The sequence below is a fragment of the Adiantum capillus-veneris genome, chromosome 12 (assembly GCF_014529385.1).
Source record: "Adiantum capillus-veneris isolate H3 chromosome 12, ASM1452938v2, whole genome shotgun sequence".
Classification (NCBI taxonomy): Eukaryota; Viridiplantae; Streptophyta; class Polypodiopsida; order Polypodiales; family Pteridaceae; genus Adiantum; species Adiantum capillus-veneris.
In genome coordinates this window covers 145,856,625-145,877,104 of record NC_140942.1, presented here as the reverse complement: position 1 = coordinate 145,877,104, position 20,480 = coordinate 145,856,625, and the positions used below count along the sequence as shown (strand labels likewise).

The 20,480-nt window shown below is 39.0% G+C and overlaps 1 protein-coding gene across 2 annotated transcripts in view; it reads right to left on the bottom strand.

Moving 5' to 3' along the window:
- LOC147446644 (homeobox protein knotted-1-like 4) overlaps window positions 1-18,957 on the bottom strand; it is a 151,307-nt gene extending 132,350 nt beyond the window's left edge. The window contains exons 1-3 of one of the 2 annotated variants that reach the window (XR_015189944.1): window positions 18,687-18,957; window positions 18,447-18,589; window positions 18,236-18,364 (exon numbers count right to left, since the gene is read on the bottom strand). Coding sequence is in view for 1 of the 2 variants with exons in the window: in XM_086526267.1 (XP_086382393.1) it covers window positions 18,236-18,364; window positions 18,447-18,589; window positions 18,687-18,870 (456 nt within the window). In the remaining variant the exon portion in view is untranslated. The remainder of the gene's footprint in view (window positions 1-18,235; window positions 18,365-18,446; window positions 18,590-18,686) is intronic. The other variant, XM_086526267.1, reaches the window with a different exon arrangement.
- Between the last annotated feature and the right edge of the window lie 1,523 nt (window positions 18,958-20,480).

Sequence of the window (20,480 nt, the reverse complement as noted above, 5' to 3'; positions counted from 1 at the left end):
TTGATAACCATGTCATTATAGGGGGTTCATTTATTGCAAAAACCCAAATTTTGGGAAATCAAAATCTAGTGGCTCCTAGGTATGTGGTCCTCACAACCTCACATTTTCTCACACCACGAGCACAACAATCTATGGGCACCTACACTCAGTAGTTCTTGCCAATGTTGATACTAATGATTGGCCGAACATGGGCACACTCGATAGTAGCTACTGCAAAAGCTCCCACATTGACTCGCCCAACGGAGAATCAAGGGAACAATGGCCAAAATGCTATAAGAGGAATCAACAACTAGAAAGGAGGATATGGCAAAGAACATGGTTGCACTTTCAACAAGGGCCAAGGAGGTGCCCATCATCGCCATGTTTGCTTCGAATGTAATGATCCAAACCATGTGATGAGTGGATGTCCTTTCATGCATGAGCATGAGACAACTCAGCAAGCTACAATAGCCAATTGATTATAACAAAATTAAAAAAGAAACAATAATCAACTAGCATGAGTGAATGATGTCACCCTTGTGGAACTAAAAGAACCTGACATTGTTATCTACTGTTAGCTACAACACAAAGCCCAACCTTAGTCACTTGGGCACTCGAGTTACCACAAACGAGGTTTTCCAAATGAACTATTGTCAAGTGGACAAAGTAGAAGGTAGTGAGAACTAAAGTCACCTAGATGGTATGCAATGCTCAAGAAGAAGAAGCAAGAAAAGTGCATACCATCTAGTGCACATCATCAATCTCTCTTTTCCATAAACCAAAGGAGGCAAATGAATTGCTCTGTCTTTTCCATAAACCACATGTACAGGTTATATAGTTGCTTTGATTTGCAACTAAGAGTGCCACACGACAAGGAACCATTTCCAACACTCTTGAACTTGAGAGAAATACCAAAAATCATGCTTGAGAGTTTTTGATTTCTTGCACCTCACACATTTACCGTCAGATAAGTGCTTCTTATTCACGGAGAAACCTAGAGGCAAAGCTCCAACAAGGAGTCTCCATAAGAAAACCTTATGCTTAAACATACATTGTTGTTGCCATAAATGAGCCAGTATATCTTGCCATCATTTAATAGATCGAGAATATCCCTAAGCAGAGTTACATTTGTCCTAGATAGAGGATTGAGGAAGCAAAAACTCATAAAATTGATTTGTCCTTGATGTCCACCAGTTACCAACATAATGAGGGAGAATCCAGTCCCTAAATGTTACCAGTTACCAGCATAATGAGGGAGAATCCAGTCCCTAAATGTGTCATGTAGGTTTACATTAATGGGCACCTCCAGCTTGAAGGTAAGCATACATAATGTGTACCAAGAATTCCGGTATGCTAAAGTAAGCCCATAACATTATTCTAGCTGCAAAAAAGAACCAAACAAACCTTGAGAGTTCCAACAATGTTGGATAGGAGTGCACCCCCTTCTTGAAAAAAAGCAGGTTGCTTTTCTACCAATGACTCTGGCAGGTGGAACTCTAAATATAAAATTCCAAAATACATTTTGCAAGAGAATTTCTATGTATCCACCCTTCCATTCCATATTAACCATGCAAGTAAGCTTCCATGAACCAATCAAACATTGTGTGGTTGCAAAATAAAGCTTAAGAGGTGCATGCGAGAATATAATGTATCCTAGTCAGACATCAGCCATGCACCCTTAAAGAAGACCAAAACTTTAGAGATACAATACCAATACACTCCGACCACAGGTGCTACTATCAAACATGTGCTTCAACAATGTGGCTCTCCTGCATGCATGTGAGAGACCAAGTTCTAGACACCCAAGCCCCCTCTCTTTCTATGTTGTGCATCAGTCCCACGTTTAGTGGCACAAGGCTTATGGTAGTTCCCTAGTAGAATCTAAGAAAAATTTGTTTGAAAGGTTGACAATTGCTTCTCTTTCCAATCCAAAAGGGGTAGAAAATAGAGCAAATAGGCACAAGAATGACATGTATATGACTTTGAGCCTAACATGTAGAGGCCAGTCATGACAACGCCAAGCAGTGAATTTTGTTTTGCATTCTTTAGACCAGCTATTTTTGTGTTACATCTACCTCTAGGGGATACCCTAGATGCCAAAAAACATGACCCTTCAAAAGTATTTTCCATGCCAAAAATAGTATGGAATTCAAAAGCGGATACATCAATCAATGTTTACTTTTGTATATTCATACCAATACCAACAACCAGTGAGTAAACACCAATACAAGTCAAACATTTTGTACATTCAAATCATTAACTTTCAAGAAAAGGACAGTATTGTTAGCAAAACCCAGTGCCGGACACAAAATCCCAGTTGACATTATCAAAACCTTTGGCATAATCTAATTGCAGCAACACCATATCCTCTTTAGAGTTTTTAGCATGATGAGTGATCCCCAATTGCACTGCCAATATATTATCAAAAAATTGATATGCATTTAAGGAATCTAAATTGATGAGGATGTATAAACTTGCAAAGCAATGGCTGGACTCTCTTTGCAATTGCTTTGGCCAACAGATTATAATAAATCCCATATAATAAATAGGTCTCTAGTGTTTGAAATTAGTAGAGAACATTTCTTTGGAATCAATTCAATAATCCCTTGCTTCAAGTATGGATCCATGCATTGAGATAGCCAAATAGCATTGAGAAGTTTAAGAACAATCGGCTTTAATAGTGTCCAAAAGTGCATCATGAATTCTTTGATAATCCCACAAATGCCAAAGTCTTTTCATTTGCCACAACATTTCAGAGGCCAAAAGATTTTTGATTGAAAGACATCCTCAAGCCTACTGGCATCTGCTATCCCAATGCATGGATTCACATGATCCAACATTGATCCATAACTCTTGCTATTTCAATTGATGTATCCATATGTTTATTCAAATACCCTCAAAGTGTTGGGTATATATTCCATAACTTGTTGGCCATAAGAATGACAAAGACACCTTCCATTACAAGCTTAGTCCTACTATCCCTTTTTGCTTTTGGATTTAAGATTTTAAAAGAAAGCTTTGAGAAGTCATTAGGATCAGAGAGTCCCCTTTGCCTAGCTAGAAATATTCATTTTACACATCTTAAGAACCTCATCTCTTTAAGAGTACATCTTGATTTTTTCAAGATATTAGACTCCTCTTTTGTGAATTTTCCCTAGGTTCCTTATGCATAATACTGTGTAATGTCATTTTGAGCATCCAACACATATTGTCTTTGCTAAGATGCACCCTCATGCTACACAGTCTAATACATGTTTGAGAAGACTATACAAAATGCAATCCACTACTATAAAGGATTAGAAAATTGACTATAGACATTTAACATATAGTTCTTGAACCGGGGAGTTGAACAAAGTGTTAGCAAGCAATAGATTATTAACCATGAGAGGTCTTTGAATCCAAAAGATGCCATATTGGGAATAGAACAATCATGAAGATCAAGAATAACAAGCCAGTAGTGGTTAGAGAGTGTGGCAATATAATTCATAGACTTATCAGCTTGAGTAGGTAACCAATAACTACCAATGTAATAAATTTGATCCAATCTAGACATTGACTACTTATATGCAGTAGAATAAAATGTTTTCCATAGGATCCATAATCCCCCATTTTCCAAGCACCAGACAAATAAAGTTGTTTATCTCATTGCACTCCACATATATGCTCATTTGCTGAATATACAATAGCAGTAGAGGTGGATGAGTACAATCAGTCTTAAAGTCTCTAGCTACAAAGGCTTGAGTGAGGATGTGGAGTGGAAAGCCAATCCCATAATAGACATTCTTTCCTACTACTTAATAGACATCTATCCCCTCCTGTCATTAGGAGCATAGACATAAACAAGACGCATCTCCCGAGAAGTACATTGAATAATATGACATTGGCCAGAGTCATGCTCTTTCAATAGGAGGGTTGTACTGAGATCTAAGAAGAGTACGCACTCCAAAATAAGAAAGCTTTCTTGTCCCTCATAGAAACATCAAAAACCTTTAAAGTACATACATTGACCAGACCATTTATGGAGCTATGCTCTTGCACAAAGCAAACATCTTTTTTTTTTGGTCCAAAAGCCATCTATATTAAATGCTAAAAGTTTGTTCGGGTCACCCAAACCCTGCCCATTGATAGTAATTACTTTCATTGAGGAGTAGACATAACCATTGTGTACCTTTAGTTGTGTCATAACATCTAATATCTAACCAACCCAAATGACTTTCTCATAGTAAACCGATCATTAAAATGGTGAGAAGAATAAACAGGACAAGGGTTAGGATATAGACATGTGCTTGTAGACCTATCTCAACACGGAGCCAATGGTAAAGGGGCCCCAAATGAGAGATGGTATATCAAAGAGCAAGGATAACCAATGGAGCATAAAGACCTTAGGGTGAGCTTCATTGAATACCTCCAATACTTGGTGTTTAAAAGTCCTTTGACCTTAGGTAAGCTAGCTAGGGCTGTGTGCTTTGACAGGAACCCGCCCAAGCTTGAGGTGCTTGTCATGCCCGATGACTGAGAATGCTTGAAGTGCTTGATGATTGATATGCTTGAGGTGCTTGTCATGCTTGAGATGCTAGGGCTGTACTTGAGGTGGGAACCTAGCCCAAGCTTGAGGGGCTTAAGGACCAAGCTTGTGGTGAGAGAACCTAGGCCCAAGGTCGAGGGGGCTTGAGGTGGCACAGAAGTCAAAGAAAAATCCCTACAAGGAGGGGGGCAAGCCATGCAAGAAGGGGAGGGTGGTTTTCTTGACTATCTCTCTCTCTCCAAAAGGCACCCCTTGCCCAAGTGGCAAGTAGGACACATGTCAAGCCCCTAGCTAGGTTACCCTCATAGTGTGCCTAAAGCCTATTGGTTGCCCACCCAAGGGGTCCAATGATAATTTAGTGGATTTAATAAATTGTTTTAGCATTTATCAAGACCTCACACTCAAAGGGAAAAGGAAAGGGGACACTTGTCCCAAGGCTACCCTTGTGCTGGTATGACTATTGCTTGTGATTGGCTAGTCTGGAAGGGTCCAATGACCTTCAAGCATGAGCTACAAGGGGGTGTCAATCAAAGATAGTAGGGCCTACTTGAGGGGATAATACTCCCCCCCCCCCCCCCCCCCCACACACACACACACACACACACTCATTGTGTGAAGTGCAAAGTGCAAGAGCTCCCTCTCCTTCTCCAAGCAAGTAGAGAAGGTTGAGAGCCTACACCAACTCTCTTGTTATGGAATGGAAATCCAACCAAGAGCCATGATTCAATGCTTAATCTTTCCATCTTTCCATGTTCATTACTATGCTATTATGTATGCTAGCAAGAAGAGTGATGATAAGTGCGAACTAGTTCTTCTCCTATGAAATGTATCTTCTTCCTCTTCCCTATCCTCATTCCCTGCTAGCTCTCTCCACCTTCGAAGGTTGTTTGGAGGCTTGGGACTGAGACTTGGAATAGTTAATGCTTTCCACAAAGTTTATGTTATGCTCATGATGCATGAAGATTTCCATCTTCATTGCATCACCTAGGTCACAAGGAACACAAAAGATTATATTGTAACAAGTCTCTCTTGATGGGAGAAACTATAATACAAATGCCTATTGGAGGGCGAGACCGGCTCCACATAAATCCATTCCTCAACTATTTTCATGTTCTCTAAACTCTCTCTCTTGCAAAAGTATTGTTCGCCAAGTTAACTAAATGCTATGTTTATGTTGCTACCATCAATTATGTTCACCTGCTATGCTCACAAAGTAATTTCTCAAAATACTCTCTCTAATTTCCGCTACTCTCAAGTTAATAGGCTAATTCCATTACATCGGTTTGAGAGAATTTGGTTTTCTCTTTTCTTGCTTAAGAAGAGAGGTCCTTAAGTAGCCTATAAATGGTTGATTTTGTTAATTATATTAGGACAAGTGGGACTGGGATCTATTATCGGTTTTTTTTGAGTCCACTATGTGGGATATGGTGCACTCCTCGAGAGCTTTGGACTTAATAATGGAGTCTTTTTAGACTCCATTGCAAGTCTTTTTAGTCGTAGGCAAGTATTTTTTAGACTTGCCTACGACTTTACCATTTATTGAGCCAAAAGAAGTCCAAAAGGGAGCTAACTCTCGGCAATTCTGCAATATTAGACCCACTCCACTACTCTCTATAATTAACCACTTCAAGCCGTGGGTGTAGATACTTTAGAGCCAATTTTCAAAGGCTAAGAGGAGTGGCAACTAAGGTTTTGAATTGCCAAAGCATACACTAAGTACGTACAAAAATTTTGTTAACATGGATGAAATAACCAAGAGAGTAGAATGAACATTGATAGCTTTGATTTAATTTGCACATGGAGGTGCTAATGATAATGATCCCATGTTTGTTAATTATCTCATTACTAGGTTGCAGCAAGCTATGGGCAACTCTGCTTTGCAAGCCGAAGTTACTCAACAACTTCGCGCTTATGGGATTTTCCTTCCTCTCCAAAGAGGAGAGAGAGATTAGGAGGCCTCTTGAAGACCCCCCCAAAAGAAGACTCTCCCCCATATGAGAGGAGGAATCCCAAAGAGCAAGAAAGCAATGAAACTTTAGGTTCCTCTGAAGATGTGGCTCCACGAAGACAGTGGTCTAGACGATTGCCAACTCCTCCCAAGAGGAAAAGATCAACACACAGTTCTCCCTCGTCATTTCAAAAGGAAAGATAGGAAACAAAGGAAGAAAAGGACAAAAAAGAGGGTCACCCTCTTCTCCTTATTCTTCACCTTCATCTTTTCTTGTGATGAAAGCTATGGCTATTCTCCTAGAGAATACAAGAGGGGAGGACATCGTAAATCATAGCGTGCATGGTGAAGGTCACACAAAGCTAAAGAAGTTCAAGGAGGGAGGAAAGAGTATCTCTTTTCTCACCTATGATGGACCTTTGGTGCTACCGACAAAGTGTTGGCCTTCGTCCATCAATTTGATCTGGCCTTTGAAATGAGGGCTTCACAGAGTCCTCCAAGATATGTCATATAGCTATGCACTTCCAAAGATCGTCTCATCAATGGTGGGCTAGCCTTCATGGAAACAACGAAGCCCCAAAAACATGGAAAACTCTATGGTTCCATCATGAAGGAACTCCTTTCAAGCAATGCAAAGGACAAAGTGCTTACCGAATGGCGCATCTTGAAGCTTCTCTCTCGTGAGTCTATCCACAAGTATGTATAAAAAGTTTTGGGATTTACATCTCAAGACTACATCTTCCAAAAGATAGACTTTGCCGAGAAAAAGCAAGAGTTTTGTGTGTGGGATTACCTGAAGAGATGACCGAGTATGTCAACTCTCAATGACCTGGTTCTATCACTGAAGTAATCCACCACACCCATGGTTGCTTCGCGCATCGACTTCCAAAAAAGGGCTAGATAGAATTTCAGCCCATAGAAAATAAAGACAAAGGTGATGCCAAGAGAACAACCAATGCCCAAATATCTTCCCAAGGCACTTCCACAACAACAACAACAACAACAACCGGTCCAAGAGAGAAGGGAGTTTATAAAGGTAAAAAGAAACTCTCTCCTGAAGAGCTTGAAGCTTTTTGCAAGGACTATAAGTGCTTTAAGTGTGGGGAGCAAGGACATGGGTTATCGCTCTTGCCCCAACAAGAATGTTCACAATGAGACTCTTAGAGCTTCCACCATCGAAGCTCCAAAAGAGGATGCTCATTGCAAAGGTGCACCTCTCTCCTATGCTTGGGGAAAGTTAAGAGAGCATGATGCCTTCATCTTGTTTGACCCTGTCTCTACTCATAACTTCATATCAATGGAGTGGCCACCAAGTTGGGCATTCAAGCTTTCAAGATGGGAGTGCTGTAATGACTAACACTGCTTTCAAGGATAGCGAACCTCCATTACTCCCTTGATTGGGAGTTGAGGCTCCATGTCCAAAGCTATGTTGACAAAGAAGACTTTTTATCTCTCCTCTCCAACATGAGGATGTTATCCTAGGGGCCATGATTTGATGTGATGGCTGCCAACTGAACTGAAAGGAGAATCTACTTCACCTGCTGAGGAAAGAACATGTATATAGATAGATGCCAGTGAGTATGGGCGTACTATACCACTTGTAAATCCTCCTGCTTTGATAAGGCAATGAAGAAGAGCTCTGTTTCTGCGTACATGATTTTTGTCCAGAGTCTCTAAAAGATCCTAATGTTTTATCAAATGTAAATGATAGGAATCAAGAAGACTTAGACTTGTCTAATTTTCAAAAGGATTCCAGATGTATTCATCGATGATATCCCTATGGAATTACCTCAAAACAAGGGAATGATGACCATAGCATTGAGCTCCTTCCAGGAAGCTCACTGCCTAACAAGCCTCCCTATCGGGTTTCTCAAGATCAATAAGAGGAGATCATGAGGCAAGTACAAGAATTGGTTGACAAAGGGATGGTGAGACCTAGATCTTCTCCCTTTGTTCTTCAGTCCTTAGTGAAAAAGAAAGATGATACATACTGTATGTGTGTGGACTATCGAGCACTAAAATTATATCACTATCAAAAACATATTTCCCGTGCCTCGGGTAGAAGATATGTTTGATAAGCTACAAGGCTCTACCTACTTCAGTAGAATTGACCTTAAAGGTGGCTATCATCAAATAAGGATAGTGAATGAAGATATCCTAAAGACCGCGTTTCGCACAACGTTTGGACCTTATGAATATCTAGTCATTCCTTTTGGCTTGACTAATGCACCGGCCACGTTCAATCGTCTAATGGAGAAAATTTGTAGACCCTACCACAGATTCACTGGAGTGTTCTTTGATGATATCATTATCTACTCCAGGACTTTGGAGGAACATAAGCAACATCTCCAAGTGATTTTTCAAGCATTGAGGGAGAACAAGCTTTTCGTCAAAAAGAAAATTTTTCCTTCAAGAGATTCAATACCTAGGTCATATTATCCCGCAAGATGGTATCCATATGGATCCATCGAAGTTAGAGGTGATAAAAGCATGGCCTAATCCAAGGAATCTACATGAGCTAAGAAGCTTTATTGGTATGTGCGCATACTATAGACGCTTCATAGCAAAATTCTCTCAAGTCACAGGACCACTACATGACTTAACTAAGAAGAACGTTAAGTATATATGGACTGCTAAGGAGCAAAATGCTTTTGATAATCTCAAAGAGAAGCTTACTTCCCAACCCGTCCTCATGCTTCCAGATCTCTCAAATCCATTTGAGGTCCAATGTGATGCTTGTGGTGATGGCCTTGGAGCAGTTTTGCTTCAAGAAGGGCATGCCCTAGCATATGAGAGCCTAAGGCTCAATACGGATGAACGAGTCTTGGGAATTATGAGAGAAAGAGATTTTAGCTGTTCTACATGCCCTAGACACATGGATGCACTACTTATTGGGGACTCCATTTATCTCACGAACTGATCACCAAAGTCCCAAGTATTTTATGATGCAAACAAGCTTTCCAACAAACAATTGAGGTGGGAAAATTTTCTTTCGCAATTTAGTTTCCATATTGCTCACATTGCTAGTAAGCACAATCAAGTGCCCGATGCACTTTCACGATGACTAAAAGTTAATGTGGTGTCTATAGCTACTCACAATAATTTATCTTCTATGATAGATGAGTATGCTATTGACCCTAACTTGAGAGACATAATGTCAGCCCTTGCTTTGGGAAAGAAAGAGGAACCATTCACCTTGCCGGATGGTTATCTTCTCCACGGAATCAGGCTATGTGTTCGCCATTCCCTTCGTGAGAAGGTTATGTATGAATCCCATGCTCCTCTCTATGTGGGGCATAGAGACATTCAACCTACTCTCCAAGGAGTAGAGACGTATTTCAATTGACCTACCATGAAAGTGGACATACAAGAGTATGATTCAAAATGTGTAGTATGCCAAAAGATCAAGTATGATAGAGGGAAGCAACCTGGATTACTCCAGCCATTGCCTATCTCAAATTTACCATGGGAGAGTATATCCATGGATTTCATCTTTGCATTATCCAAGTCTATCCATGGGAATACGGGAATATGGAAAATAGTCGACAGGTTAGCAAGCAAGCACACTTTATTCATGTCAAAAAGACTATTAAGACACACCAAATGGCAACTCTCTTCATAAACATATTTTCAAACACCATGGATTACCAACATCCAGTGTGTCAGATAGAGATCCTAGAATGATCAGTAATTTTTGGAAAGATCTCTTGAAAATCTAGGAACAAGGTTGAATTTGTCTTCCACGTATCACCCACAAACGGATGGCCAAAGTGAGATAGCCAATCTTACGATACTTGATCTACTAAAGACTCAGGTCACAAAAGTAGATAAACGCTCACAATAGGAAAAGTAATTACCTCTTGTAGAGTATGCCTACAATAATACTGTACATACGTATATGGGAAAGACACCTTTTAAGGTCATTGAGGGAAGTCCTAAAAGTCCCTTGCTACTCAAAGTACATGGGAAGATCTTCGCTGTTGCCGATGAGTATAGCCTTGACTTACAAAAATCTTTTCAAAAGTTAAGGAGGCTATATCCATCTCTCAAACAAAGGCAAAAAGCTATTGGCTGACAAGCACAAAAGGGCCTTAACGTTCAAAGAAAATGATTGGGTCTTACTTAAGTTTCCTAAGGCTCAATTAAGGTAACGACGGGCAAATTCATATGGGCCATCAAAAGTATTATGCTAAGCTACAAAAAGATACTTATGTCCTTTCCAGATTTTGAAGCCTATCAATAAGATGGCTTACCAACTCAAGTTGCCCAATCATTGACTCATACACAATGCTTTTCATGTGAGCCTACTCAACCCTACTAAGGAGAGCCACCACGTGAACCAATTATTGAGGTGCTACAATCCGAAGCTATTCTTTGGCATGAAGACAATGTACTGCGACATGGTAAGATTATCCGACGGTATCATATTAAGTTCAAAAATTATCCTTTGAAAATGCTAGATGGATGCAAGGAATACAGCTTAAGGATAGTATGAACCTTGTCAATGCTTACAATGCCACATTAGAGTAAGCACATGTACAAATTTCTTTTAAATGACCAATGTTTTTGTCTTATAAGACTAGCTTTCCTTTTATTGTGCACAAATTTAAATACTATGCATTCTTAGAATCGTGTTTGTGATGAGGACGTCTCTCAAAACCAAGTAGAATTGCATAAAGACCTTAGGGTTAGCTTCATTGAAGACCTCCAATAGTTAGTGTTAAAAGTCCTTTGACCTTAGGTAAGCTAGGGCTGTGCTTGAGGTGGGAACCCGGCCCAAGCTTGAGGTGCTTGTCATGCCTGATGACTGAGATGCTTGAAGTGCTTGATGATTGAGATGCTTGAGGTTCTTGTCATGCTTGAGATGCTAGGACTGTACTTGAGGTGGTAACTTAACCCAAGCTTTATGGGCTTAAGGACCAAGCTTGTGGTGAGAACTAGGCCCAAGGTTGAGGGCCTTGAGGTGGCACAAAAGTCAAAGCAAACCCCTACAAGGAGGGGGGCAGGCCATGCAAGAAGGGGGGATAGTTACTTGACCATTCTCTCTCCAAAGGACACCCCTTATCCAAGAGACAAGTAGGACACATGTCAAGCCCCTAGCTAGGTTACCCTCATAGTGTGCCGAAGCCTATTGGTTTGCCCACCCAAGGGGTCCAATGATAATTTAGTGTATTTAATCAATTATTTTAGTATTTATCAAGCCCTCTCTCTCAAAGGGAAAAGGGGGACACTTGTCCCAAGGCTACCCTTGTTGCTTGGTATGACTCTTGATTGTGATTGGCTAGGCCTCGAGGGGTCCAATGAGCTTCAATCATGATCTATAAGGGGGGTTGATCAAAGCAGTAGGGGGCCTACTTGAGGGGTATACTCTCCCCCTCCCACAAACACACTCTCTCTCATGTGTGTGAAGTGCAAAGTGCAAGAGCTCCCTCTCCTTCTCCAAGCAAGTAGAGAGGTTGAGAGCCTACACCAACACTCTTGGCTATCGAATGCAAATCCAACCAAGAGCCATGCTTCAATGCTTAAGCTTGCCATATTCTCCATCTTCATTACTATGCTATTATGTATGCCAGCAAGAAGAGTGATGATAATTGAGGAACTAGTTCTTTCTCCTATGAAACGTTTCTTCTTCCTCTTCCCTATCCTCATTCCCGACTAGCTCTCTCCACCTTCGAAGGTGTTTGACGTCTTGGGACTGAGGCTTGGGATAATGAATGCTTTCCACAAAGTTTATGTTATGCTTGTGATGCATGAAGCTTTCCATCTTCATTGCATCACCTAGGTCACAAGGAACACAAAGATTGTATTGTAACACTAGGGGATTCACTCTCTATAGAAAAGGACATGCCACCTACAAGTGGAGAGTCTTGGAAAACCCCTATTTACAACTCATGTGAAGTAAAAAATGCCCTCTTTCTACACTTATATGACATGTAGTTACTAAATTAATATGCCCCTAACTTATATATAAGGTTTGGTGGCGTCCTAATACAATCACTCACAGTTGTGAGTTTTTTTTTAATAAAAAAACCAAACTTGACGCCATACAAGCTACATTTTTAAAGTCAATATACCTTAATCATGTTTGGTTGCTTTATCTTTATAAAGGGCATGTAATGGGGTAACCACATGTAATTCACTAGAAATAGTTGACTTGTTTACTATTTAAAAGCCTTGATTTGTATGTCTATACGTATATTATCAATCTCTTCCTATCCCCAAACACCCTTATTCCCCTTTTGAAGTATATATCAAAACCACCTCCTTTTATGTTTTAGTAATGAAAGATAAGTTTTTAGGGGCCTATCCTAATCTATACACTTATCTAAACTCCTAAAGAACCCCTTCCCTGTACTTACGTGGGTACAATAAGTTTCTCATGATGAATCTACCGGGATTGTAACAAGTCTCTCTTGATGGGAGAAACTATAATACAAATGCCTATTTGCGGCTCCACATAAATCCAGTCCTCAACTATTGTCATGTTCTCTAAACTCTCTCTCTTGCAAAAGTATTGTTCATGCCAAGTTAACTAAATGATATGTTTATGTTGCTACCATCAATTATGTTCACCCGCTATGCTCACAAAGTAATTTCTTAAAATTTCTCTCTCTAATTTTAGCTACTCTCATGTTAATAGACCAATTCCATTACAAGTTGCATGCTCAACATCATTCATTTGCACCTCCAAGTTGATTGCATCAGGATTGCGCTGATATTGAGTTTGCTTAGCCTATTTAAAGCCTCATCCAATGCTGCAATGGTTTCAGGGACGAAGGGTTATGAAGTACATCAAACATGTAAGGTCTGATGTACCCCCACGATTGGATTTGAGGTTTAAAAGATTTTGTGCACTAACTTGTTGAAACCCGTCGGCATCCATGGGCCACTTGTCTTTGTCTTGAGGTCTAGGAGATGACCAAGAAGAAGATGCCCCATTGTGGTGATTTGCCTGAGCAAGCAAAGCCTGTCAATCCAAAGGTTTTGAGGGTAGAAGATGCAGGAGGCCGTGCATATTTTGGAGTTATCAAATTATGGGTATTCTGTGGTACCGCATGAGCATTGGTCTATGGGCTTTGAGGAGTCTTTTTCTCAATAGATCTACCAAAAACTTATTCTTTAGGAACCAAGAATTGCTACCAGGTGAAAGAGGGATCAAAATGATCTCATTTTGGATGAGAGTAGGGAAAGCTCTAGAGAATTGCACAACTTTTCCATAGTTTAACACTAGAATGGTAACCTAATAGGACATAAAAGTGTCCTTTCAGGGTTTTGGGAAAAAATTCCAAAACCATAGTAAATCCACTCATTTTGAAAAATCCTTTCATGAGCTTATAGTTCAATAGCTACTACATATGGAAAAGATGAGAAACTTGTAATTTTTCTCATCCCTTGGTCACTACAAGCCTCCCAGTGATGGACCAGTGCATTTTGCCCAAAACAACAATTTCTTACGGTTGATTGCATATAAATAAGAGTGGAGATTTTTGTAGGACATGAGATAAAATGCCCCGTTAACTTCAATGGGTTGGTGACCAAAACATATGATTGCTTTTACCTCACTAAATTTTTTTGGGCAAAAAAATAGGTACAAAAAAGTTGCATTTTTGCCACTCTGCGGACCTATTATCAAAGGTTTCTATAGTCACGCTCAATACAGATACTATATACATGTTTTCTTAGTTCCCTTTGGGCCTCTGGATTCAAAAGGAGCCATGGAGCATGTCAAAAGGATAAAGGATCTCTTACAATTGGAACCTTGGGGCAATGATAAAGTGCTAAATACAGCAAACATGAAAAAACTGGGGTTTAGCATTATGACCTCTAGAAACCCATAGAAACTACTCAATATCTAACCAAGTTTGTAGTCTATGATCAGATATGATCACTACCTACAAAATACACACAATTGGCCTAAGAAACTAGCAATATTGAGAAAGTTATACTTGCTACTCTAAAATGTATCATATTCTTCAGCAAATCAAAAAACTCAACCATCATCATATACTATGCTATATAGCATATTAGGTCCCCCAAAACTCAAGGAAGATTAGCTTTTATGTTATACATTACACTTACACAATCAAAATTGAATTTGGATATCAAGAAAAGCCACAAAAAAAAATCATAAAAGTGCTAATTTTGGCCAAAAAACAGGATTAGCAATTCTTGTAAATTGGTCATATAACTTTCAATTTTAACACTTAGCTCTCCCTACAAGCATCAAAAACATGTTGAGAACTATGAAGGCCTAACCTCTAGCCATCTAAACCTCACAAACATGAAGTTTAGAGTGGTATAGTTGCCAAAAATTTAAAAAAAAAGCCAAAAACAGGACCGTTTTTTCACACAGTTAGGTTCAAAAATGTTGTGCAATGTAAGGTTACTGGTGAGATCGATACTCAAAAAAAAATGCTAAGTTTTTTTCAGCTCATAAGGCAACTTTGTGGATATATAGCACCTAGAAATTCATTTTCACACTCTTCAAATAATTCAAGAAAAATGGTCACTTAACAGGACACAAAAGTGTCCACGGACATAAAAGTGTCCTGTTACCATTCTAGTGTTAAGCACGCCCCTACCAATGTACCCTAGTTTAAGTATGACCCAATCTTTCCAATCTCGAGGAGATTTATTTGTAGAGTCTTAGGAAACTTCTTGTCAATACTCCACATAATGCAATATTTTTTCCTATTGGCTGAATTAATGTAAAGGGATAAATAAAGGTTTGCCTAAAGAGGAATCTTGTTGCTGGATACATGGACAAAGCTAGGAAGGAAGATCAATGAACTCAACCTAGATAGGATGGTTGGAGATAAGCTCCTCCTTAATAAACTAAATGGGTTGCCACTGGAAGACATGAACTATCGGATTAAACAAAATAACAGTGGGGAAGAAAGACAAAAGCTTGATGGTCCTTTTGATTCTTGAAAAATAGCTCAAAATTGCCATTACTCGAGAAAAAATCTTGTCTGTAATATGATGTTGAAAGCCAGGGTCGATGATGCGGGCAATTTCACTAATAATAGGTATTTTTTCCTATGAAATACCACACCACACCCTTTCCATAATGGAGGGTAACCTTATGTGCCCCTTCCACAGCCGAGTCAATGACCACAACATCCTTCAAGGTAGCAACTATAGCCCCTTGTGCAAAAGCCACATGTTAATTTTCAGACAGAAAAGCATGCGCCTCATCCCTAGATTTTGCCTAAAAGCATTGGGCAAAAGGGGGTGGAGAGCATACATATTCTATCCAACAAGAGTGGTTCTGAGAGTGATGTGATGAAGGTCGTGAGCAAGGCATACGAATCTCCTCAAAAGCTAGCTAAAAGGGTCGCCATTGTGGGCTCAACCCACAACAAGGTCATGACATGTATTTTTCCTAAAGGGCCATTATGAGACACCAAATTCTCCTATGATTGTTGATTGCTTTAGTAAGTTTTTTATACATATTCTTTGAAGGGCTAGCAATTAGACAAAAGAAGTTACTTGATTGTCTTTCAAGCATCGACATCTGTTTATTTAATCTATTATATTTAATTGTGATACTCACATTATTGAATATCTTACAGAAAATTATATTCTTTAAGTGAATTTTGTTCACCATGTGATGGTCACACTGATAAAACTATAACCAATTGGTCTTTGATGTTCACAGTGTTTTTGTATGTTCAAGTTCTTAAAGAATTAAGCTTTGTCTTAGCAAGGCTCAAGAGTAAAATATATTTCTCATTCTACTACCCTATTAACAATGTTTTGTGAAGCTACACTCATGATTAATAATCTATGTATGGAGTCTAAAAAATATAGTATTGTCAACTATGTAAGATTATTCTCCATTAGATTAGGACTTTGTCAATCAAATTCCACTTGGCCAAATTCATTTTTATATTGTTTTGACCAATGTTGTCAAACTTTGGTGGGGTATTGATATTGGAAATTATGTAAGCTTGTCTGCATCGGAAGATGTAACAACACGTAAATAAACACTCATATTCTAGTCTAATCAATAGGCCAGAGTTCATGTTTCTCTACATGCAACTTTACTATGTGCACACATTGAAGAAGAAGATACCATAGTTGTTAGAGGTAAGGGACATTGGCTTTAACCCTAAACTTATTTTTCCATTGAAAGAGAGAGTTTTCATTCCATCTTAGAAAGATTTCATCATTATTTCATAGATAGAGACTAAAAAATGGAGACGTATTTCTCTATGATTGTAACACAAAGGACAATGTTGCTGATAGATTCACTACATAGCTTGGGTAAGAAATCTTCTTCAAGCATAGAGCTTCACTTGGTATGATGAAGCTTCCCTTAGGGGGGAGAGTTTGAGTAAGAAAAGGATTATCATGGAATTAGGAAAGGCTAATCATGGAATAAGGTGTTAAAGTATACAACTCCATGCCTTCTTTGGTCAAGAACTGTGAACAGGCCTTTGCGATGATGGCACAATGAAGCGATGTCAAGACAACCTTATGTGATGCGATGAGAAGTGCCCCTACATATTCAAATAATTTTAAGGAAATACTACATCTTTCTTCTAGATTGTTTTGGTATAGTAAAATTTATCTCTTTCTCTCAATGAGGCATATAAAGAAAAAAGTGATATGCTAAGTATGGACTACCATATAGTAAGAGTAATCATCACTAGATGACCTCTACAATATTTGGTGAAGCCGCCAAGCTAGACACTTGGATTATATAGACTACATCCACAAGAAGACACCTACCAAAATATTGTTATTTTGTAAGATAAAAATAGATGGAGCTACTTTCATTATCTCAAGATAAAGTGTGAAAATAATTTTGATCCTTATATCATGAAGAGCATCCATATATGGAAAATCTACCTACATTACTTGGAGTCTTGAGGTACATCTATACAAAGAAGAGCTACAAAAAAATCTATAGAAAGGACAGGGAGACAACAAGGATAGAGAGACAACAAGGCAGTGTAGTATGCACATACATTGAGTGGTGTTTTGAACTTGGCCACAATTTACATTTATCAAGTGTATTAGCTAATCTATGAGGGAAGATGATTAGCCTTGTATCTAGCTTGGGATTAATCCACACATCAATCATTAATTGGATTTATTTTCTATCATACCAATATCATTGGAGCATCCATCAAGTGTATATGCCTCATCCATTGGATGCAAGAATCCAAGATGTTTTTCTTGGTTGTCTTGTAGTTTATATCAATCATCGTCATTGGTAGCCTCACTAGTATCTCTGTGAGATACCACAATCATTCTAGTTGAACAATTTCATAAACCAGTTAATACCAATTATACCATTGTTATACTGTAGCATATATCACCAACTCTAAACTTTTTGCTTTGTATCAGAAATTCTATTTTAGCTTGGTTCATGATCCCACCTAATCTTTCCAAGCTCCAAAAATTCTAGCTTACTCTTAAAACATTAAAGAAAGGATTTTTTTTTTTGAAATTCAAAGCAACTTAGTAATTACTGGCCCTAAAACTATCAATTTTAAGGAGCAAAGTAGTTAATAAATAAGAGAACATTCTTCACCTCCTACTATTAGCTCACAAAAGAGCTGATCAGCTCACAAGTTTGTAAAAAGGGTGTACCAATAAGAAAGTCGGTAGAATATAGTGGACATATAAAAATTAATTCATGGCGAATGTAGTGAAATGAGATACACTATTTGGGAATTAGCTAGACGAGAAAGTAACATAATTGACCTGGGTGCATTGAAATTAAGTGTGAAGAAACTACACAAAAGCAAGAAAGGGATATGCAGACCAACCGTGGGATATGGCCACTTTGAATGAGTGTCCCACCACGTTTTGAGTGCTGTTATGTCTCCAGGAAGCTTGCCAGCCTGCCGCTTTCGAAGAATCTCTTCCTGCATTGCGATGATGCTCCCTTTGTAGCTCTGAATAGCAAAGATTTGCAGAGATTTAGAAGCTAATCATAAGATGAGAACAACATTAAAAGGTACTATGCTGGAAAATTGCCTCTTTGAGCTTGTGCTTGAGCTCCAGGCGAATGTGTTCAAGAAGAGCTTGGTCTATATCGCATTTAGAGTGGTCCGTCTCTCCCTCTGACAGATCGCCCATCTCATATGCAGCCACAGCTTCCTCCAGGTTGAGAGCGACTCCTGCGCCAGCGCTACCACATTAACAAATACATATATCCTCCCTTCAATTGCTGTATTAGCGACGTTATGAATAGCAGGCATGCGTATCTATACTCACCCGTCAGATCCCTAAAGGATTGCTCCATTCCTGCTAACGTAGCTAAGGCATCCATTGTTGCCGGCAGAAACCGCTTTCTCCATACCATCAGCAGCTGCAAGTAGCTTTCCTTCTCCACCCACATGCAGTCATGAAACAGCACAACAACATTAGCCTTTGTACCTAGTACCCTCGTGCCCATCATAAACAAGCTTGCCAATATTGAGGTAACCGTCTGTTACATCATTCGGGTATGTTCTCCACGCCCATCACATGCATGCACACCATCTATGCTAAAACAAACTTGCCAATATTGAGGTAACCCACTGTTACATCATTCATGTACACATAAAGACCCTCAACGTCCCTTGTTTGCATACTTTTGGGTACCTCTTTGCTATGGGATTCAAGCTTGTGGTTTCTCACCCTTGTTTGCTTTCTCCATCTAAACTCTACTTGTACTGATTTTGGGCAATGCTTACCTTGCAACTTCAAAAAGATTGAGATAGTACATTTTTGCATTAAAGGAAAAAAGAACTCTCAATGAACTCCATATGCTTCGGTAAACCTCAATCTCCATGGTGGCCATCTAAATCTCCATGGTGGCCATGTTAATCTCCATGATGGCCAAGTCCATGTGATATTCCTGCACTCCCATAGGTTAAAGTTCCTTTGTTTAGCCATATAAAATCTCCATGATGGCCAAGGCCATGTGATATGCACTCTCATAGGTCAAAGTTCACCTAGAATTGATGATATATACCATGGTTTGGTAAACCTCAATCTATTAAACCTTCTTTATCCATGAAGATCGCCATGATGGCCAATTCCATGTCATATTCATGCACTCCCATACGTTAAAGTTCACCTAGAATTGATGACATATACCATGGATGTACCTTCCCATAATGTAAGAAAGAATGCCTCTACTATGCCTATATAACTGATAAGAAGCCATATTGTTATTAAGTTGCTTCACTCAAGTATGTCAATCACAATTTTCTCTTTTAACTTATAAATGGCTCATTAGGTTATCCACCATAACCATTCGCCTAATATGAAAGCTTTATTACTCATCCTCTTGTTTCTAATTAGCCCTAATCCAATTAAAATCACAATGAATATTATCTAATTTCTCTAGCTTTGGGATATGTTCTTGGAAACTTTCTTTAACCACTATTCTTCCTTGAGCATTAGTAACTAGGAGTAAACAAGTGTGGTGATTTTCAAGAAAGTATATAGTACATATTTCTTCACTTGCACCAATATTACAATTTACTATTCTGCTCATGGTATGATGATATAATAGCCGAAAAGGTTCTTCATGCGAGATGCCTCCTCTCTAGAAACTAAGTTTTAGTATTCCCAATAATCAAGGCAAATAAAAAGCTCTATCTTTTTGAATATATTCATAGCTCCTTAGCAACTTTCAAAATATCAACATTGTCATCAAGCACAATGGAGGTTACTATAGCAACATTATCTATATGTGGTTGGATGCATGAATAGGTGGCCTAGTTTCAACTAGTGTGGTGGTCCTCATGGAGGCCTCGAATTGGAAGGAGTAGGATTCTAGTTTAGAATTGTTTTTAGGTGGGAATTGCCAATTGATGGCATTTTATAATGTGAAATTCTCTGTCTATGGTGAACTCATAATTAATTAGATAGTTGTTGTACTTTAGAATCCGACTTTGCATGTGAGGTTGAGCAAGTTGCCATTCCTACCAACTCAATGTGTGCAAAGTCGACCTTCCTCCCCCCTTTAAACTATTCTTCCTTTCAAATGCTTTGCGTCAACTACTGTGCATCCCTATT